Genomic DNA, 24,658 nt, shown 5'->3' with positions numbered 1-24,658 from the left:
TAACAAATGATATAATAGAATGTTTTAACAAGATTACAAGCATTGAAATGATTGATATTACAATGGATATTGCAATGTGTTTCATTATATTATTTTATATATAATCAGTCATATAAGTGATATCTTAACAATATTGACTAGCCAACATCATTAACAATATTGACGATTTTTACGATATGCATCGAATATGTTATTCGAATAAATATTGTTATTATTCATTTTTTGTAAAATTAAATAAAACCAATGCTACGACTACAATGTCCGTCAAAAAGCGTCTGTCATTTCAATGTTTATGTAACTTCAGTTTAAGAAAGATCAAGATTAAAAACTTTTGATGATTATATTTTTAGAATGAAAAAAATAGAATTTTACTTTCAATTATATTTATTATTCAATTGTTTTTGAATTGTTCATATTACTCATTATCAATCCATTTTAGTTTTTAATAAAGAATCATGTGATTATAAGAACATAAAAATATAGGAACAATATAAGGACAGAAAAATTGGTAAATATTTTTCGATCATTATTTTATATTTCAATTATTTAATATCAATATCATTGATTGTTTTATCGTTGTTATGGACCAAATGATATTTAAGAACATTTTGAAATAGCGAATTTATTCTACTCTAATGTACAAAATGTTAATATATTTTAATCTTTAGAGAATTAATTTTTAGAGAAAAATTAAATTAAATATAAAAGTTATTTAAATATGAAAAAATACGAAAATGTTGGTTATTAATTATGTTAGAAGCAATTGAAGTTTACATCAAATAAAATGAAACAAAAATAGAATGAAATGAATCTATTTTCATTTCAACCGCTATTTTGTTCTTTATATAGCTTGCAAATTTAAATGTTTTATAACTATATATTTAATATTGCAGATATTTATGCAAAATTTAGATATAAAAAGATATAAAATGCATATGATAAAAAATATAAAATACTCAAAATATAATAACCATTATGATATGACAAATAAATCTTTATTTAATTTAATTTTGCATAAAAATTTATAATCTTATTTATAATAAATAAGTTACAATCGAAATTTTAATTCTTTTTTTCATTTTCATCTTTAAAATACATGATAGATATGCATCAAAGATATCTCATGAATATAATAACAATCAGCATAAGCGAAATTATTATAATATAATATTCTTTGAAATTGTATTTGCATAGATGTTATTGTTTTGAGATATTTTGTTATCATAACAAAACAGTACAACATCATCTTTCTATATAGTTATATATATTAACACGATTAGTCACCATTTTTAATGTATTTTTTATCAGTATATATTTGATATTATTATATATTTGATCAAATATTAATATTTTGCAACTGACTTGATTATAAATTAACAAGAAACACAAATCTGGTATTTTATGTTTGTTTAAATTATAATTTATGTGATTTATTTTAATTTTATTTGTTTAAAATTAAGTTTAAAGTTTCTAATGACTATTTTATCATAAGTAGATGCAAATCTCAATAAAATAATAGATTATTGTTTTTATTCCAAATATTTATTATAAGTATATATCTTATTGATTATTAATAAATTAACATTGTGTTTTATCTTATTAGAAAATGAAATGTTTCATTAAAAGATGATAAATTGGTCCACCTAAGAAGTATCGTTTTAATCTCAAACAAATAATAAATAAATAAAAAACTTATTATAGTATATTAAATATACTATAATATATTATAAGCTTAAAATTCTAAATTTTAATAAATTTAGTAATACATTAATCAGTAATGATAAATATATTATCATATAATAAAAAATAAATATATTATTTCTCAGTAATTTTTTATGTTTTTCCAAAATCGGAATTTTCAATCCTGGTTTTTACTAATAGATTTTTATTATTGGTTCAATTATATAACACTAAGGAAAAAATATTATAATTGATAATGTAATAAATATAAGAGTTAAAATATTTTGAAAATATGCTTAAAAAAAAATAAAAATTTCAAAATTTTTGCAATATTGCAAAAAATGTAAAATAAAATAATGTAAAAATGTATAATATAAAATAATGTAAAATAAAATAAATGTAAAATAAAATAATTTTTGTATGCTAAATTTACAAAAATTAGATGCAAATTTATTTTATCATAAAAAATAATTATACAATTCTGATTTTTTCCTTTCATTTTATCATCGATCTCGCTTGGGACATCAAGAATTTAATCCCGCGAAATTCAAATCGAACATTTCTCGAGAATCGCGGCAACAGCGCGTTATTCTCGCGCTTTCAATAGCGCACTTTTATTTCCGCCACCGTATCCCGCCACAAAAGTCAAAGTGCCTCGTAACAGGATTATGAAATGTTCCGGAGTAGCGTTCCACAGATGTTTACAGCTATCGTGAATACTCGTTACCTCTTATTGCCACCGTGAAGAGATTTCAGCGATTTTGGCATCGCTTTCATTAACGAGCGACGTTCATACTTTTATTCGCTTATAATTCTATTCTCGTGTTTTTTCTCACGATTTCTTTTGTATTGAATACTTTTATAATGGTTACTATTGTCTTTTATCGTGGATTAGCGCTATTCATGACACGTTCCAATGTATTCTAAAGTGTAAATTTTATACAATTTTTATGCAAAACATGTATAAATAATATAAAAAAAATATATCATTATATATATATTTTTATATGTAATATATATAATATATAATTATATTTGCAAAATATTAATCAAAATTATAATTGCAATAATTTTTTCAAGATTTTTTTAAATTGATTTCGTTTATCTAAAATAATTTGTGAGCTATTTGAAAAAAGATATTATTTAAATTTCTAATAATTTAAATCCAATTATTAAAAGTTTGAATATCATGTATTTTCCGAATTATTATATTACTATATTACATTTCTTTTGTAGAGAATATTAATCTATATGTAAGATTCTTTAGAAAATTTTAAGAATCAAAATAAACATAAAAATTGGCATATAACAATACCGGTTATAGTTTATTTTTTTATTTATTTATTTTTTTATTTATAAGCAATTGAAATTTGTGTTAGAAGAGAAATAGAAATAGATCGAAACTGTCTCTATTACATCCATTGCATCTATTCTCATTTTATTTTACTTAATACGAACTTAAATTATAATTTAAGAAATAAGTCTCAACAGATATTTGAATTCCAACTTTGAAACAATTCGAAGACTATAAAAAATATATTGTATATTTACGAAATTCTACTATACGAGATTCAATTTTACTATACAAGAAATATTATCGAAAATCTTAAGATTCTTAAAACTGTTAAGATTTCTAAATAAATTGTAAGACTTATTAAGAGAGAATTTCAGGATTAAATTATTTGAAATGATATTGAATTTTTTGTCGTATGTCTAAAAAAGTAATAAGACTGCAACAATGTTCGCTTTATGAAAAATATATATCATATAGTTCGAAATAATTCTTTTGGAAAATTATACTAATAGATATATTGCTTTTAATTCTGATGATAATGTAACGTTTTTATTGAAACTGTTTTTAATGTAATAGTTACAATCCTTTAAATGTTGTTCATTAATTCTTTTGATTTTTTGAAAAGAAAAGAAAAATTTATATGAATTTAAGTCAGGAAATTATAAAAACTATGAAACCACAGAAATATATTGATTTAAATAAATTTAATTGGCAAAATTCATATATCACATAATGTTATATTCTATTTATGCAACATATCAATAACAATTTGGAAAGTTATATCAGCAAAGGCATTAGTCCTAATCTTGATGAGAATGCTGCAAAACTCAATTGCAATTGTTTATGTTATTCCAATCGAATTGAACTTATAAATATGATGAAATTAATAAATTTGATTAAAATAGATTATATAGATATACAGAGATATAGAAATTTAATTTGCAATTGATATTTCACATTATATATTGCTGTCATATGTACAATGACATCGAATTTATAAGTTTAAAATATATATTGAATCTAAATTGAAAATATTTAAAAAGAAATTAGAAAGCGTTGAAAGAATTGACAACAGAATATAATATTAAAATTTATATTCACTGACATGAAAAAACAAAACGATAAAACATAAAATTATTAAAAATAGAAAATTATTAAAATTTATAAAGTATATATATTCCTCAAATTGCATTTTTTAATAAAAGAAATTTAAAGATGCTGAAAAATAAAAATGTAGATACTATAATATACTAACTCATACGTATAAATTAGATAGCTCAATTTTATTATAATGGATAATAAGATATTATTTTTCTTAAAAAATAGAATAATTTATTTAAAAAAAATTTATATTAACTCAATATTCTCTTATCTAAAAAAATTTGTTTTCCTATTCGAATAATAAATTGTACATTTTAAATAGCAAATAACATATATAATATTTCAGAAATAGAGATTAGTCTCATTATTCTTTCGATATATTTTATATATAGATTCGAAGCGATTCAAAGTGTTTCAAATTCTATCTAAGATTCTCGATGTTTCTTCGACGCGAAAACAAGGCTTTCCGTTCTACGGGTTCCATGTTACGTGGGTCGACGATGGGGTTTGTTTGGCGAACGTCGTCTTTATCTACGCAGGTCAGCCAAACTAATCTCTGACTCGCCTGTCGCCTTGGCCTTTGCTTGCTGTTCGGCTCCTTAAACTGTTAGGTGATGTTGTTGGTCGATTCTTTCGGATTGTCCCTTACCAGTGGATTATGTTTTGGAAATGCTGCTGAGCGAAGGTTTTGTTGATAAGTTTTTGTTTGGTATAGTGATCTTTTTTGAAAAAAGAGAGTTTTATAAAAACTTTTTCTGTGAAATAATAGATGAAATATCAAATAACCAAGAGAATTTTATCGTTTTTTTTATGGTAATAAAAATAAGTCTTGATTTTGGGAAAATGTATTTCATTATATATTAATTTATACGTATATATATATTATATCATATTATTTTATTGAAAATAATATTATAGATATTATTTATATATTATTAATTTATTTATATATTTATATTTTATTATAAAAAAAACAAAAAGAAATGAAGTTTTTAACAATCAGTAACATTAACGTTTACAATAAATATTTTTGCTATATTACATACATATTATATCAAATTTTCATATCATTATTTATTAATCATTAAATCGTTGGATTAATATGTAATCAAGTTTTTTTGTGGTGAAAAAAAATATAAGAAATGTTAAAATTAAAATAAATTTTATTTTTATTAAAATAATAATAAGAAAGAGATTATAAATTATATAATATTATAAATAATATTGTGCAACAAGAAAAAGATTGTAGAAATATCATTTTATAAAAACCATAATTTTGGAAAGTGAAAAATTTTTCTTTAAAACTGATTATGAGAATGATTATGAGACTAATTTATTAATTTTAATTATTATCGTTAATTATTATCGATATTTAAAGAAGAATTATATATAAAATATTAATATATTTATGAAAAATCTTGGAAGAATGAATTCTAAAGATCAAAATAAAAATTTGTTACAAAAAAAAAGTTGCTACATAAGAATATCGATTATTTATTAAATTGTAACTATTTGAAATTTGCATTAGATAAATAATATAACAAAATTATCTCATTTCATTTTTATCTTAATTCATCTGACATAAAATTATCTATAATATAATAAAGTTTTAATTAATATTTCTGTATATAGAATAATAATATTCTGTATGAATTTTTGTATTTATTTTGATTTCTAGAATCAATCTTTCAAAATTATTCTATGTATATATCAATAACTTATAGATATGTATAATAGTTTGAAAATTTCAAGAATGAAAATCGAAAGATCAGAATTAAATAAAAAATTTTCCTAAATATAATATTTTAATTTATAATAATTTTCTAGAATTGAATAAGAAATTATTTTGAATATAATTGAATAAAATATGTATATAAAGAAGTACATAATTGTAAGTGTAATTTATTACATTCAATTGTGAATTTTATTCAAAATCATTTCAATTATTTGTATTTGTCTGTAAAAAACATTGCTTGTTTATAAATATATGCACTTATTTCATCATTTTATCATAAAAAAAATAACAGAATGTTCTTGGTTATTTAATATTATTAAAAACAAGATGGTATTAGAAAATTTCAAATTTAGATTGTTATTAGATTTTTATAAATGATTTTATATTTAAAAGTTATTGTATTAATTACTAAATTGTGGATTTTTATGGAGTTAAAATGTATTAAAATTCAATTAATATGTAGAAAATATATCTATAATGTGGTGATAAAATTTCTGGAAAAAAAAATCTTAAAAAAAAAAGAAAAAAAAGGATACACACAACTGTGGATTTAATTAATTTAATATATATATATTATATTAAAATAAAATATGTAATGTAATAAATATACATATAAAATATAAAAAATTTAAAAAAACTGTAAATTCCAATTAAATGATATATTAAAAGAAAAAAGAATGAACAAAATTTTCAACTTAACAATGTAATCATTAAAATATATAAGCATTAAAATATATATCAAACAATAAAATACAATATAAAACATTATATATTTTTGAGAAATATCAATAATTTTATTATGTTTATTTATCTCATCATAATTTACATATTATAATATATTGTGATTCACTTGATTTCTTTGTATTATTTGGAATATCTCATTTATTTTTGTATATTGTTTTATTGTAATATCAAAAAATATTTTAGATCAATTAGTTTGAATTCCTAAAAAGATATATTTTCATAGGTATATTTTATAAAATTGAGTTTGTAAAGATTAACTTTATTTTTCTTTAATATATTTATTATACATATTTTTTAATGCATATATATTTTTTAATGCATTCGTTATATAAACAACAGCTCGGTATTTTTTATAAAAAAGTATTAAATATTTTTGAATTTTATAAAACTTATTATATAAAATATAAGGAACATGCAAAGCAATATATTTAGTCATGATTTATGTTTTGTACTTATATAATTTATGTTTTGCACATCAATTTTTACAAAATTCAAATTAATATATCTCTCAAATAAAATTTTCAATATAAATAACTTTTTCGTAAAAAATAAGAGTTGTGTGATTAATGTTATAATTAAAAATTATATGATCCCATTTAAAAATCAAAAATAATTTTCATATAATTTTTAAGCACTGATTTATAAAAAAATTAATTACGCTAAAATATATACTTCTCGAAATCATTTAATATATTTGAAGCTCATTTTAATATTTTGCTGATAACGAATCGTTGATTTCAATGAAATTGTTTTGACTTTTCATTAAATTTTTTATTTTTATTGTAATAAAAATAATTTGATCATCTTATATAACAAGTTTTTTTCTAGATGTTTTTTTGATGAATTGATCTAAAAAATTTATCATTTATCTAAAAAAATTAATTTATATATTGAAAAAGTTTATTTTATATCGCATTCTATTCATATTTTAATTTGAAATTCATATTTTAAATTGAAATTATTTAGAATATGCATTGGCATTGTAGCATTTTTTCTTTTTGTTTTATGAAAATTTAAATTGAAATATCTTTTAAATAAATTTTTCCATATAAATAGTTCTTTTGTAAAAAATAGTTCTTTTGAAATGTATTGATTGAAATATATTAAAAATTATATTATTTCATTTAAAAATCAAAGAATATGTATATAGAATTTTCAAATTATTTTTCGTGATTTTTATGATTAATTTAAAATATTTAAAGATTTTATATGATAATAATGAGTAAAGTTTCTATAACAAAAAGGAAATGAGATTCCACAAAAATATCGTATAAAAATTGCATTACAGAAATCTCGTTAAATATTAAAAAAAAAAAAACTTGAATTTCAAAAACAATTTTTTTAAAAGTAAAATATATATTTTATTTCTCATAAAAAAAAAAATTAATTTTGAAAATTTTATTCAACAAAAAAGCAAAACAAAAACAATATATATTATAATTTTTTGAGTAACAAAACTGTTATAAAATGTAGAAAATAAATTTATAAAATGTAGAACAATGAACCACATTGTTTTATATTAGAATTACATTATTATTATATATTATATTATATATATTATTATATGTTATTATATATTATATTATTGTATATTATTATTATTTAAACATTATATAAATATTTTATATAAATATTAAATATTATATAAATATTACACGAGAATTATTTGATGTCGAATTGGAATATTTTTAATATATTTCATAAATTATTATTGCAATAGAAATCTGTTTATATCAGTTCCATTTAGATGTATAAACAAAATTTTACATAATTTACATTGCCTGATCTTCCGTATTACAGCTTTTATTATCCTAATTATTATTCATCATTTTAGTTATAAACATAAATATACATAAACATAATAGTTATAAACTTTAATATTAATATTAATAATATCAAATACAAAAATTAATTCATTAAGCATAAAATAATTATTATCTTTGCAAAATCATTTCTAAATTTCTAAATTAATATATTATTATATTGAATTTCTATTAATCAAACAAAAAATCACAACTGATCAAAATAATGATCTTATTTTATGAAAAATCTGATTATATGAACATTTGTTCCCTGAGAGATTTATATAAACAGAATTTTATTGTGAATTCTGCTCAAATTACTGTTCGATCATAACAAATATCAAATATCTGAAATTTCATTTCTTTTTAGAAAGTTTTTTTGATCGAACGTTATTCTTCAAGTAGCATTTAGCATTCCTTTAAAGAAGGAATACCTTTAAACAGGTTCTAATAGAAGAGCATAACACATTATAATGATTTGCAAATTAAAATTAGAAAATTAATCTATGAATTTTAGTCATTTTCTATGACTTGTGTAATATAAGGAAAATGTTAAGAATCTATTCGGTTCGATAGAAAGTCACGGTAGAAATGTTAAAAATTTTATTTGGTATAATAACTGTAAAATCTGCAAGTTAAATAAATTCATTGATTTTTTAAAGACAAGTACATTTGATTTTTCTTCTACAATTAGTAACTAGTTCTATTGGATATAATTGAATTAATTCTAAAATTCTATTGGATTAATTAAAGACGATCGGTAATTTTATTTATGTAAAATATTATAGCGTTAATCATTAAAGAAATTATCGTTTATTTTATAATTAAATATTTTCATTTCTGAATATTCCTATCCATTTCTGTTAGATTAAATATTTTTTATAGAAATTCTAGTTGCAAATTTAAAAATCGAGAAAATATGATTTTTATTTTTATTTTAAAATTGAAATCTTATCTTATCATTATATTAAATTTTTTACAATCAATTTTTTTACATTGAAAAGCAATTATAATTTAATTTACAATTTATAATTACATATAGATATGGATTGAAATTTCACCTTTGATCCACAAAACTTAAATCCAAAATTTTATCAGATTTGAATTTTCGAAATTTTCGAAACTTAAAATGCATATGTTTTTCTTTTTTTTTTTTCAAAAAAATTTTGATGCTAAATAAAAATTTTAACATATTTACAAATTCTAAAAATTAATTTTTTAAATTTTGTAAGTAGTTTGTAAATTTATAATACTTAAATAATACTAAAACTTATAAAAAAATAATATTAAAACTTATAAGTAAAGTAAAATTTTCGTAAAGTTAAATTTATTATTTTAATTTTTTTCTATGATTAAAATAAATGAAATCATACCAATTAAAGTAAAAAATAAACGAAAAAAATTCAATTATATATATCAATTAATATTTATTTTAATTTCAAGAGTTTCGAATCACAAAACCAAAAAGTTTTAAAACTCGAAAACTTGAAATTTGAATTTAGAAGTTTTGAATACATCTTCATTCAAATTGTAATAAGGTTTTATATTTGCTATACATTGAATTAATTTTTCAATTTTTTTTAAATCATTTTTTATGTGATATTTATTTTTAATTTTTTTTTATAAATTATTAACATGTAATTTTGTAATAAAAATAGTAATTCACTTCACTGTTAATATTATTAATTCACAATTTTTAAAATCTTCCAATCACAATTGACAGCTCCAATGTTCTATATTAAACAAATTAAATATCAAAAAATCTTTTCCCAAAAAATCGTTTTATTCTCTTAATTTAAAAAGAAAGTTTTCATAATCTCTCTATTTATTAAATATGATTATATAATAATTATTAAGAAAAAATTTCTAATTGACATACATTCAAATCTATTTTTTTCTATTTCGTTTTAAAAATGATCTTTTCTTGATAAACCACGAAAATTCCAAGTTATTATCGGAATTCCAAGGATTTGGTATATACCAATGTAAATTCGAATGTGTCAATGATAGATTGCCGTTGAAACGGTTTGGTGGGGCGGCCACTTATTCACAAAAGATGTTTATTATCAGTAAACCGAACACTTTGGTAGGCCGTCTCCTCCCCTCCTCGTCCTTTGCTAGACTTCGACTTTCATATCAGTTGGCTCATAGCTGTGGCTGGTGACGTTCCATTCGTGTGCCTATAGTTCGCATTTCTCATCATTAAATTATTATTCGACGTTCCAGTGTTGATATCATCGCGATCATATCAGGTATGTTCCAGGTATGTTCAATGGCGGGAGATTCGATACCTTTATGATTATGGTCGCGTATTGCCATTTCTTTCTACGTTAAGTTAAATTGAAAACCTTACGGATACTCATTTTTTGATAATTGTTGAATTATTACTTATAATACATATCTAAGTCTATTTTTGTATAATGATTTTTATAATGACTTTTATCACGTTTTATTTATGTTTACTTGGTATCGTTTATATATTTTCTTACTTTTAAAAATATGTTTTATACAATTCTAATATTATTTATTTTATTTTTTTAAATTAATTTCTTTATATATATATATTAAATAAAATATTTTTATTGGATGTATTTCTATATTTTAAATTGCTTTTTATAAGTGTTTTGTTTGTTTCAGTTTGCAAGTTTTACATTTTGTTGCAAATTAAATCTTATACGAATTTTTTTACAAGATTTTTTTTATATTTTTAGACGTATTTAAAAAAAAATTTATATTATGTAATGCATATAACAAAAAATGAACGATTTATTATTTTTTATTATTATTATTATTTTTTAATTGCTAGATTTCTAATTGTTTTATACAATAAGGATAGAGATCATTATTATCTTATGCAATAAAAATATAGATATGCATTTGAATCAATATCTTTATTTATTATTATTATCTTTTATTATTTATTGTTTATTAATTATTATTTTTATAAATAAAAAATAATAAATTTAAAAATTAAAATGAAGATTTATCAATTAATTTAATAAATTTATTAATAATTACTTATTGAAAAATATATTTTTTTAATTAATATTTTTTTTCTAGTATTATGTTAAAATAGTAATTTTAATTAATTTTTTTTTATTTCTCTGAAGTTTTTAATGAATCTGCCCTATTTATTGTAAAGTTTTCAATTTAACTTAACTTGGAATAAATATAATTAATCTGAAGAATATATGACTAAAATAGATATTCAATATACAATAATACTTACTTTGATTGATGCAAAATCGGCTCCTGTCAAATATGCGGTGTAAATATTATAGATGCGCTGGAAATTGAAACTTATCACTGAAATTAATAATGAGGAATATTGAATAAAAATAAAATAGAAAAAAAGAAAGATAACGTGGAGACTTATTTCATGAAAATAATATCAAAAATTAATGAAGATAATAATTCCATATTAACTGAAAGTGCCAAAATCATATCAGTTAAGTTATTATATTATTTTATTATATTTTTATTATATTATTATTATATTATTATATTTTATAGAAAATTATATAATAAATTGATAAGAAAAACTAATTCAATTTCAATTTTTAATATTGTTTATTTTATTATATTTATATTGTTTTATTCTACAATGATATTTTAATTATTTCAAATGAAAATAGAATACACAGTGAAAAATCATATTTTAGAAATTAAATATTTCATATTTATATTCGAAAAGTTTTTATTACATTTTTAGGATATTTTTAAAATTGTAAATATAATAGTGTTTCAAATTTTTCAATAAAAAACTTTATCAATAAGTTTTACAGATAAAAATAAGATTTTAGATATATAAATAAACAGGATAAAAATAAATAATAAAATAAGAAGAAGACAAAAATAAAAAAAAAGATTAAAATGTAAGAAAATGTCATATAACATAATATCTATGAATATTTCGTTAAAATGTTAGAGATATTAAAAGTATAAAATGTATATCTATATTTTTACTTTAAATTATTGCTCGTCTTTATGAATATATATCTGATATTAATGTATTATTGAATTTATCGTAATTTCATTTTGTTTTATCGTAATTTAGTTTCGTTTAATTCCTTTATGTACGATTCTTATACGTCACTTCAAATTTGTAATATAATTTGCTATTGTAATGAATCAGTACATGAATATAAGTACATGTATCTATGTCAAGATAAAATAAATATTACATATCTTGTCTCGCCTTCTATTGAATTCCCTAAGAGAAGTAATACCATCGTTTTGTATAATTTCCTATATTTTCGATATCTTTTAATAAAGCACTATAGACTTCTTCTTATGTGACATTTTAATCTTATTGACATTTACTCTTATCTGTAGAATGATATAACCTAATTAATAAAGTTAATATGGAAAAATCTGAGGTGCATAATATATCATTTATTGTTAGCTTTGAGAAAATGATTAATAGGAAATTTTTGAGAATTAGAAAAAATAAATAAATATCTATGATGTGAAATATTACATAGAAATATTATATACGATTTTATGGTTTCATGATGTTTTACAGTAGACGGTACATTTAAAATAAATGAATATATATATATATATATATATATATATATATATATTTCGAAACATAATTTTCAATGGATATTTGAAACTTTGTTTTCAATGATTGACACGTTCATTGTGTATATTTCGGATCCGAGACAGCACGTACATACTTGTATGATATATGTATATATTATATCGAATATAAGCCGAAAGTTGAAAGTTATTAAATTTTGAGGAAGAATTTTTTTAATATTTCATAGACAACGTATGATGTATTAAAAATAAAAAATAAACTATAGATATTAATAATAAATATTTAATAATATATAATGATAAAATATATAATAATATTTAATAATATGATAATAATAAACATTTAAATTATTTATCATTAAATGATATTATAATGTACGAATCTAATTAGTAGTGATGATAAATAATGAACATATATAACTGTTTGTTTTGATATTATAAAACAGTTTCAAAATAGATGAATAGTAATTTTATTAGAACTATATTAAATCTATAATAAATCTGAATACATTTTACTTTACTAAATTGAGAAATAATAATTCTTTTACTAAAGTAAGTTTTACTAAATTATCTGATTTTTTTTTATTTTTATTGCTATATAAAATAAAAGAATGATTAAATAAAGCAAAATCTGCATTTCTTGAAACGAATCTCAATTATGTATTTTCAAGATTCCTTGTATTATGTAAGATTCCTTATTTTCAATCTTAACATTGAAGATATTTCTTTTAAATATCTTCAATACTTGCAAACCAATTAAATCACTTGCTTAAATTAACATATAACATTCAAATATATATTATGAAAAATAAGTTTTTATTTATTGATCTGTAATTATTGTCTTAATTTAATTCTTAATTTCGTTTATTTCATTTCTATTTTCATTTTATTTCTCTTCATTATTTTTCATATTACTATTTATATATATATATATATATAGTTTTACTATGCATAACTTTGTAAAACAATATAAATATAGTGTCTCAAATATTTCTATAAAAAAGATCACTAATATATTTAATGAATAAAAATAAAAAAAAAATGTTGCATAAAAAAATATTTTTTACAAAAATTATTTTTACAAAAATATATTTTATACAAAAATTATAAAATACAAAATACAATGATAATTCGATTTGTTTTCTGATGTGGGATAAGAATATATTGTCAATACGTTTATGTAAAGATTATATTTACTTCCTTAAATCACTATATTTAATGCAATTTGTAATGAAACTGTATCTATATAATAATGAAAAAAATTCATTTATATATATTATATAATATTAAGCAAGAAATTAATTCATTATTATTTTCTTTTTGTTAAAATATTCTAATGTAATTAATATATATATATATATATATATATATTATATTATATTATATTATATATAATAATAGTTAATATTTTTTTATAACATTTTAATACAATAATGTTTTTGTATTTGTTTTTTTTTTTTACTCATAGAATATAGATAGTAAATTTTAAAACTTTTTACTTTACTTCAAAAAGAATTAAAAAAAAAAACCTTATTAATAAAATTTGAAGCAACATAAATGCTTTTAAAAAGTACGATTTAAAAATGAAAATTTTAAGTTTATTATTCTGCATATTCCTCTTAATATTTAATTATATTAATATTTAAAAATATTTTTATATTTTAATTTCCTAAAATAATATTTACATGGACTATATAAACTTAATGGACTAATAAAGTTAGTTTAATTTCAATATATTTTTAAAATAAATGTCAATTTCAATTTCAATGTTCAAAAACATTAAAGGAAGAAGTTCAAAGACACCGTTGAATCTCCTGCGATTGTTGGAATCTCGTCTGCCGATGCTATGACAAGTATGCATATTTTAGAAATATTTGAAAGAAAAGTTGGCCTTAAGAAAGTGTTACATTGTATAAAGTATAAATGCATGACAAACGTTCGGCGGTTACTCGTATTGCGTACAAATATTCGACATTGTAAATTTTATTATTTATTTTCCAATTATTTTTAAAATTATTTTTTACAATTACTAAATTTTATTTGTTTATTTGTTTCATGTTTAAAAAATCAAATTATACTTATTTCTTGCAAATCGATTAAGATTAAATAAAACTAGGGATGAATGGAAATTTATTTTTTAGATTTATAAAATTTGAATTTGAAATTTTATAAGATTTCGAAATTTTTAAAATTTTCGAAATTTAGAATATTTTTATTTTATTATTTTTTTTTTATTCAAAATCTTTCTATTTAATAAATCTATATAATAAATTCATCTCTTTAATAAATTTTAATTTCTGAAATTCTACAAATTAAAGAAAAAAATTATAATAAATAAAATAAATACATATATTATAAATATATATTATAAATATAATATAAATGAATAGTATTAATAGTTATTCTTTTTGTAAAGAAACTTTCTAAGTAAAAATTAAATTAATATTTTTTATTTTTTTTCTTTTCTCAAATTTTGATAATTTCGAATCACAAAATTAGCAAAAAATTTTGATGTTCGAAAAATTGAAAAGTTTTTTAAGTTTCGAATAATTTCTCAGTTTTGACTTTTCTAATATTTCGATATTAAATATAATATAATATTAATATAACATATTCTATTAAAAATTACCGAATTATTTTAATCTTGTTTAAACTTGCAAAATATTACTAAATATTAACAATAAATATTTTAAAAATTATTTAATTTATTCTTGTATATATGTTGGAAAGTCATAGCATTTAATTTATAAGATTTTAATTATAGATTTTTATAATAAAATTCTGGATTTACAGTTGATAAATTGAAAATAATTAATATCAAATAACGATAACTAAGTTAGATTTAAGATTTTCTTTAAATCTACAAATGAATAAAAATTTTAAAAGCTAAATTTACAAGAAATTTATAAGAAATCTATTGATAAAATAAAATCTATAAATGGAATATATAAAAATTTTTAAATCTTGAAATTCTTCAAAATTAAAAAATATCAATTTTTAAAATGTAGAAACTTTTTATTATTTTCGGAATCTGAAAGACTTAAATCCAAAAGAATAATTAGCATATAAAAATTTTGTGACAATATTTCTTATTTTTATTTATTTTTATTAATAACAAGCTATTTGAATGTGTATTCAATAAAACTTTATTTTAATTGATATGATTTCATTAACTTATTAAGATTATACTTTTATATAGAAAAAAAAAAAATGAAATAAAATATAAAAATAAAAATTAAAAATAACTTTTATAAATAAAAATTAAATAAATATTGTTTATTGATTGATTTTGAATCTAAGTTTGAAAAATCTTAAAAATCAGAATCCTAAAATTCATTATTATAATTAAAATTTTAATTCTTAACATTTTAAGAAAAAAAATTTTCGAGAATTTTGAAATCTCAAAAAAATCTCAGATAAAATAAAATAAAGTAAAATAATTTTAATGTTTACAAAAATCAATAAATTTTCTCAAAACTATCAATAAATTTATTTTTAATTTATTTTTAAAAACAAAATTAACAATTCACCGTCGATATCGGGTCAATTGTAATTTTAATTTGTAAATAAATTATAAATATATATTTTTCAAATATATTTATACAATTTATTTAGAGATAATAAGATCTTAAACTTTATTTCATAATGTTTGAATTTATAATATAATATTTTATAATATTAAAAGTGGATTGAAAATGACCCGGCACCGTCGGATTATTAAAACAACATGGTTAACTAATCTCGCGTGATTTTACGTGAATAAATTTGCAAGCAATTACCAGTGTACGACCGATGATCGTAGTGCTTATAAAATCAATGATATTCCTTCGCAGTGTTCGAATCGAATCATCCATGTATATATCGTATCTCGATCCATGATAACGGCATCCGAATTTCGTCTCGAAATAAAAAAGACAATTTATCTTAATCTTGATCTTTGAAGATCGGAGAAATGGACGGAGAGTCAAACGCATCGCCATGGAACGAAAGGATTCGAGAATTGCTTTAATAAGGCCCTGGGAGTCTGCTGACACGGCGTAGGAATGCGACAAAAGCGGTAATCGAGTAAGTGGCAGAGAAAGGAGAAGGGAGGCGAGAGAAAGATCTTGGAAACGACGAAAATCATAAAGAAGAACGAAACTGACGGGTGGTAAAGAAGTGAAGGTCGACCTACCTTACCTCGAGGTGTACACTGTTTAATGGGGGTAGAGAGATACACGGTCATTGAGAATCTCGACACAATGCTGCGGTACTTTCTTGGAGCGTAGAGTCCCTCTGTGAAGCTCAAGAAGAAGAAGAAGAAGAAGAAGGAGAAGAAGAAGAAGAAGAAGAAAAAGAAAAAGAAGAAGGCGACGGTGTGGCGAGCAACGCGCGGAGCAACGGGGAAGCCTTTTTGAGGAGAGAAGGAGAGGCGAGTAACAAGGTAGAACGTTGTTGCGACGACAACGACGACAACGAAAAGGACGAAAAGAAAGGATCAATCGAACGCGGCAGAAGGGAAAGGGAGAATCTTCTACGTAAAAGGAAGAGAGACAAGGAGGCTGCTCGTGGCAAAGAAGCCGAAGAAACGGAAAGATTCGAGAGAGAAGATAAGCTGCGGCGATCAAACCGAATCGAACGAGGAGAAAGCTCTGAAAAGAGCTCTCATCTTCTCCCTTCTCGTCCACTCTCTGCTCTATCGATCTCTGTCCCTTCGGTTCTATCTCCGTTTGCCGCGGTGCACCTGTCTTCGTTCGCCTCGCGCACGCCCCGCCCCGACCAATGGAGCGTCGAGGGGCCCGGTGACGTCATCGCGCAGCGCAGTAGAAGGGCCTGAAGTGGTGGGGAGCAGGATTGTCCACCACCACGTCTCGGAGGCCGTGAGAGCCCCACGGGGGCCAGCAGCTAGCTGGAATCAGCGGCAGCGGCCCGGCCGGCCGTTGGCCGGGTTGGTGGGGGCAGGAAGAGGGGCACCCTGGTGCCCAGGAGACCAGGGCGAAGGAAGAACGCAGGGTACTCACCGAAACCCATCCCGCATTTCCCACCACCGGCTCGTCCGGAAAACGTGCGCCACAGAGCTTCCGGACTGGTGCTCGGATATCGAGTTCGGTCAAGTGAGTCGGATCAATTCGGGTGTACACATCCGCGCAAAGCGGTTGATAATAATCGTAATACTCGATTTCACACAGTTCCACGCCGTTATTATTGTCGCCGTTACTATCGTTATCGATCGGATCGATTGCGCGCGGTTTCGATCTTGGAAAACGCGGTCGGACGATTTTCGACGAAATATTATTAGTATTGGGTGATGGTTCCCATAGGTTTGTAATGAATATGATGAAAACGATTCAGAAAGATAAACAATAGAGAAACGCTCTATTTTCGATCGTGCGAGACTTATTGAAACGGGTATTATTATTGTCGATAACGAAATTGCGGATACGCGACAAGCGTGAAAAAGAAGGAAAGGATAGAAAGAGAAAAGAAAACGGAACAGTGAGAGAGAATCTCCCTCCAAAGGAGACTCTCGTTAAAAGTGACAAACGGTTTCGGTGTCGGATCAATTTTACTATCATTCGATTAGAAATTTTTCGGATTGTTTTGGTTCTCGCGGGTGGTGATTAGACGTAGCTACGACGGTCACAACGGTGATAAGAGTGCGTGCAGGGAGGGTGTGTGATGCCCTGGTTATGGTTAAGCGTGAGTGAGGTCAGTGGCAAGAGGAGGAAAAGAAGGACCGGCAGCTCCTCGTCAAACCTGTCGTTTTCACCGTCATTGTTTAGGTCTTCGTTGTTCAGTTGTGGAGGAGGAGGATCGCCGGCGGCGGTGGTGGTGGCGAGAACTCGGTGGTACCCATCCAAGTGTTCGTGAAAGAGGTGCACGAGGAACCAGTGACCGAACAGGGTCGTCTTCGAGGCAGAGCCACGTGATTATGGTGCACCATCATCATCGTCGTCGCGGCCTTCAGGCGAGCCATCATTGCGCGGTTAGGAGGCGAGGCGCGACACCCTCGCTGCTCCAGGTGTTCCTGTTGATACTCGGCCTCTGGCTACCGGTACTGGACAACGGTGCCCTCGTCCTGGCTTGTGGACCAGGCAGGGGTGGCGGACGACGTCCAGGTTTGAGGAAACTTACACCTTTGGTGTTCAAGCAACATGTGCCCAATGTTAGCGAGAACACGTTGCCGGCTAGCGGGCTCAGCGAGGGACGTGTTTCCAGGCACGATTCCAGGTTCAGAGATCTCGTGCCTAACTACAACGCCGATATCATCTTCAAGGACGAGGAGGGTACAGGAGCGGATCGACTGATGACACAGGTGAACGAACGTCCAAACATTGATTAATATGCTTGTTTGTTACGCGTGCTTCTTGTAGTTTTACGTTTACAGTTTCGAAGAGTTACACCTTTTGCTCGAGTATACTGTTACGCGTTTGAAAGGCGAAGCTCATGAGACGCGGTGAATAACCGTATTCTCACGCGTTCTGACGGTTAATCGGTACCGTCTATGCTTCATCGTGGAGCTTAGAGAGCTTCTTTCAAGAATCGATTGCGATTGTACGAATACATACGTCGTTCGTTGTTGAATTATCTGTGACAAATATTGTTATCAGCGAGTGTTCTCGAGAAAATAATTAAAGTACCATGTAGAATATTCTGTTTTCATGGCTGAAATCTGTTAGAAAAATATTTTTTATTTTTATACTTATATATCATTATAGAACAATATTCGAAATTAATGATCGAAGTTGTTCTGTTATTACAATACAATAATGAAATGACATCAATTTAAAATTTGAAACTTGTAGATTACAATTAGTTTTTTTTTAATTTTTACAAGGTTTTTTATTATAAAATAAATTCTTAAATTTTATTGAAAGGAATCCTGAATTAACATTGAACTTTACGATTTTCAATATGAATTTCGTTAAAGTTAAACAACTTAAATTTCGTTGTATTAAAAGATATCCGTACAATTTGCCTTTGTTCTAAAAGATAAAAATAACTATAATGTTGATTTACGATTGTTAAAGGATAATCATCAACAATTTAATAATAATAGGTGCATATTAATATACATTACAAAAATTTAAAACAAGTTGAGAAAAATATTTTGTTGTTAAAATAAGTTTTCAAAAATATTAGAAATTAATTATTATGAATAGTATTTAATACATGTAACATATATAATTTAGTATATATTAAATAATAATTCATTAAAAATTTGAAAAAAATTAAAAAGAATATTTTTGAAAATTTCTAAAATTGATTTACTTGAAAATATAATTAAATTAATGCATACTTAATTAAATAAAAGTTTAACAAAGAGCCTCTCATCATTCCTGAAAGATTATCTATTTTTTCATTTTTACTTGATTCTTATCACTTTTAATTTAAGATTCACACAATATTCAGAATAAATGTTCAATTATCGTTCTCTTCATATATTAAACAATCGATTAATATTTTAAAAATTAGAAAACGCACAAAAATCAAATTATTATATTTCTAAATTAAACTTCAGTTTTTTTTAAAATAGGAAAAATATTTGCTGAAATTATTCAAATAAACAATATAATTTATTTATTTTCGTTATCTATTTATCTATTTTCGAAAGTGTTAGAAAATGGTATTCCACGATTAATAAAATAAAAATAAAAATTTTTATTTAAATAATTTTATATAAAATTTAATGAAATAAAAATTTGTATTATGATATAAGAATTTACTGGATATTAAGGATATCAAATTTTTATATAAAATTAAAAATAGATAAATAAAATATCGATATAATGTCAATATAACGTTCAATATAATAATACTGATAAATGTAACAAAGTTCTTACATTTCGATTAATATTTTTTTCATTTTTCCACAAAGAACTTGATAACATTTATTTTACTCGATGTAAAATAAATGTTATCAAATTGTTCATTAATATTAAATTGAACCGACCGTCTATTATATTTCTATCTGATGCACCATGGATTCGATCTTGTCAAGTTAAGCGTGCATTACTGTATTTCACGATTATCTCTTGCTCAACGAAAGAAACGAACCGCAAATCCCGGTGATAACTCGATAACCGACTCGAGGGATTCGTCATTTCTCGTTGAGGGTGTATTCGCCGTAGTGATCGCCGATAATATGTGTCGTGTGTCAGGCCACGATAAAGATTGTCGTCCTTGAAGGAGCCCGTCGGTGAATCATCGCGACGAGCTATTTCAGCTTTGGTATCGTCGATTCCCATCGATCTGCCGATTTCGTTGCGCGTTTTGACGACTAAGATCAGTGGCGCTTCTTTTAAACTCTCATAGTTTCTCCATGTATTGACTCATATTAATATTTAGACAACATGTTGTGTGAGAAATTACTCCTATCCTATATATTTATATAATTTATTATTTTATAGTGTTATGGTATTATTTTATAATAGTTTTATCAAGTTGGTTGTTTTTTTTTTTACTATATTGAAATATAATTAATACAAATATAATTTTTTTTATTTAATGCATAATAAGCAATAAATTAAATAACGGCGGAAATAAACATCGCAATGTTCGAATAGTGAATAGATTACCAGCGATTAATCAATACAATAAATTAGATACATTCAATGAAATGTTTGAATATTTTTGCGACGTTTTTGCCATTAATTAATTTAATGTCCAAGACTATATGTATTAAATAAATGAAATTTATGTTTTTATTACATACATAATGAGTGTTTTAATATAAAAAAATACGTATTTGGATATCATTGTATGCAAGAAATTATTGTTCCATATATTGCCTTGTAATAATATTGTTGATAAACTGCGGATTTTTATGTAAATATATATATTTTTTTCTCATATTAATTTTACTTGCATTTAAATATTATATTTAATATATATATAATTAATGTATTATAAATAAATTAATGAATATTATATTTAATAATATATTTATAATACGTTTAATCATATATTATATTTTATAATGTTGGAAACCAAACAAATTCTGAATTCTGTAGAAGTTCACTATGATTATATTACATGTTTTGTAATAGATAATAATAATTTAAATAATAAAAATTTATCAAAAAGCCATGAAAAAATTTTTATATATGTTATTTTTGTAAAGTTATTTTATGATAAGTAAATATACATAATAAAATTATTGATATTTTGTTTGGCATATAAATATTACATAGTTTGGCATATATAATAAACAAATAATTTTAAATAATATAAATAAATGACATTTTATACATATTAGTTTAATATTTAAATAATTTTATTTATTTATATAAAAATCTGCTTCAATCTGCTATCGAATTGGTTGTTTTTTAATTTACTAAAACAAAAATTTTATCAAAAATATAAATTCAATTTTTTTCAAGTATTGCATAGATTACAATCCAAATATGATTCGATGTTTTCTCTTTCTTTCTCTTATTAATAAAATTATTAAATGTTGTTTCTTTTAGATCAAGATTATTTCAATTGTAATTTTGGTATATCACGATACTATTTATTTTTTCCTCTGAATTTTAAATTTTTTTGTATTCGTAAGAGAAAAAAATTTGTCGATTAATTAGTTATAATAGTTAAAGATTGGAAATTTGAAAGTTGATTTTGATTTGATTAATATTTTATTTATTTAATGCAAAATAAGTGATAAATTAAATAATAGTGAAATCATAATTATTAATAACGCAATGTTTGGCAGATTATATGAATTTTATATTAATAAATATTGTATGCTAGTAAATAAAATCAATTGAATAAATAGAAATTTATTACATCTAATATATGGAAATATTTTTATTGAATTTCGCCTTTCACTAATTATGTCCAAGACTATAATAATTTATTATTAGTTTATTAAAGATGTTAGAAGTTTCAATTTTTTTCTTTTAGAAATATGTATATTTTTTATATGTATATGTATATTATTAATCTTTTAATTCTTATCATTATTATATTTTATCAATTACAAGTTTTCTTCCATAGTCATGTATGGTAAATTTTTTTTTTGAAAATGAACATGTAAATATTCTCAATAAAATGTGTGAATTAATTTTACAAAATGATAATTTTTCTTAATTTTTTCATTCAATTTTATATATAGCAAAAAATATTATTTGTTAAAAGAAAATTAAATTATTAGGTTATTAATTAAATTATTAAATTAAAAAATTTATAAAATCAAAATAATTAATGTTAGTGATTTATAATATCTCAAAAAATTTTTTTCTAAATTTAAATTTGAACAATTTAAATATTATGATAACTTTTGTTCATTATAAAAATCATGAATAGCAAACAAGAATTTTGTCTGAACGTTTTCCTTCATTCTAATAGGAAAATTTCGTTCGTTTCCTAGAGAATTTTAGAAAGAAGAAGTGCAGTCAGTGACCTTTACGTTTCGATTCCGATAATAGTTAGCTGATTCACGCGAGAATAGTTTACGCGTTTCACTTTGAGAAATTTGGTTATTCAAAGGAATGATATATGGCAGCTTGGTTCAGATCATTGGGAGAGTATAATGCCCCTTGAGAACGTAACAATGGATTTCTCGAACAAATATCATTGCTCAAAAATCGGAGATCGAGTGTTGATTACGTTTGTTTTATCGTTAAAAGATTATATATTTTTTTTTTTTTGGAATTAATTGATTGTGATAAGACAATAAATATGAGTGATCTTCTAATTTCATTATGCAACATTACATTTGTTTTGAAATAATTTTATATTTTTTCATTGGTAAAATGATTGATTAAAAGTTAAATGAAGCGCTGATTAATTTTGATTACATTTATAAATGGTTTAGAGTTTATTTTAAATATATATTAAGAAGTTTTATGTGAGATTTGTTATCTAAAATTATTCATAAAAGAAGGGATTTCTTTGAACAAAGATATAAATTATTAATTTCGTTTTTTTTTTATCGTTTTGAAAACAGCTATTCAGATTTTAATCATATTGATTTTAATAAAAAGATAGTACATTATTTGAGTATTACTTTATATAAATAATGTATTAATAGGAGGGATTAATGACGGATTATTTTTTGAAAAATAAAAAAATAATTCTTTGTTTTGCAATAAAAAACAATTATAGACAAAAATTTTTCTGAAGAAAAAAGAAATACGGAATAATAAATCGAATAAATTACATTCTAATTTTTTTTTTTAATTTGATAAAAAAAGAATCCTATAAATTAATTTATATAATATGACGATTTAATTTATATAATATAATATGACGATTTTAAATATATATGATTAATTAATAAATGATTAATTAAATTGAATTTATTTAATTAAAAAAAATTAAAAATCTAATAACTCTTTTTCTAATTTTTTTAAGAAAAAAAGTTTTTTAATTACATTCGGATGAATCTTCAATTTCAAATCTTTTTTCTAATAAATTGAAAATTATAAATTTGATAAAAAAAATTGATCATTAAATTCAAATTATATATAACATTATACGTGTATAAGTGTTAGATTGAATGCAAATATTTGAAATTTTTATATTATTGAAATATTGAATGGTTGAATGATATAAGAATCATAAATCGCTATTTAATCGCAGTATTCTTCATAAAAACTGCCTCATAAAAGGCAATCATTCTTGTCTGAACAGTAATTCTCACAATTTCATTTTAATGGATTTATTCCACCCCAATAACAACTTAATGTTCCATTAAATTATTAAGTCGTGAATATAAATTTGCAAATAATCAAATCATATAATTTTTCAATGTAATCAATATTTTATAACAAATTA

General features: G+C 22.7%; 1 protein-coding gene and 1 long non-coding RNA gene across 2 annotated transcripts in view; both read left to right on the top strand.

Annotated features, from left to right (window-relative positions):
* Positions 1 to 403: 403 nt before the first annotated feature.
* LOC147658683 (uncharacterized) lies at positions 404 to 2,678 on the top strand. Its single transcript, XR_015292751.1, has 2 exons — positions 404 to 508; positions 2,210 to 2,678. It is a non-coding gene; the product is annotated as an uncharacterized LOC147658683 (long non-coding RNA).
* Positions 2,679 to 17,791: 15,113 nt separating this feature from the next.
* hh (hedgehog signaling protein) overlaps positions 17,792 to 24,658 on the top strand; it is a 147,971-nt gene continuing 141,104 nt past the window's right edge. Inside the window, exon 1 of the mRNA XM_012487459.3 lies at positions 17,792 to 19,196. Coding sequence (XP_012342913.1) covers positions 18,813 to 19,196 — 384 coding nt within the window. The 5' untranslated portion in view covers positions 17,792 to 18,812. The remainder of the gene's footprint in view (positions 19,197 to 24,658) is intronic.

Source organism: Apis florea, unplaced genomic scaffold (assembly GCF_048593485.1).
Source record: "Apis florea isolate Af1SG1 unplaced genomic scaffold, ASM4859348v1 contig_1789_pilon, whole genome shotgun sequence".
NCBI classification, from domain to species: domain Eukaryota; kingdom Metazoa; phylum Arthropoda; class Insecta; order Hymenoptera; family Apidae; genus Apis; species Apis florea.
The sequence above is the reverse complement of the archived record's forward strand: the minus strand, read 5'-3'. Positions and strand labels throughout refer to the sequence as shown.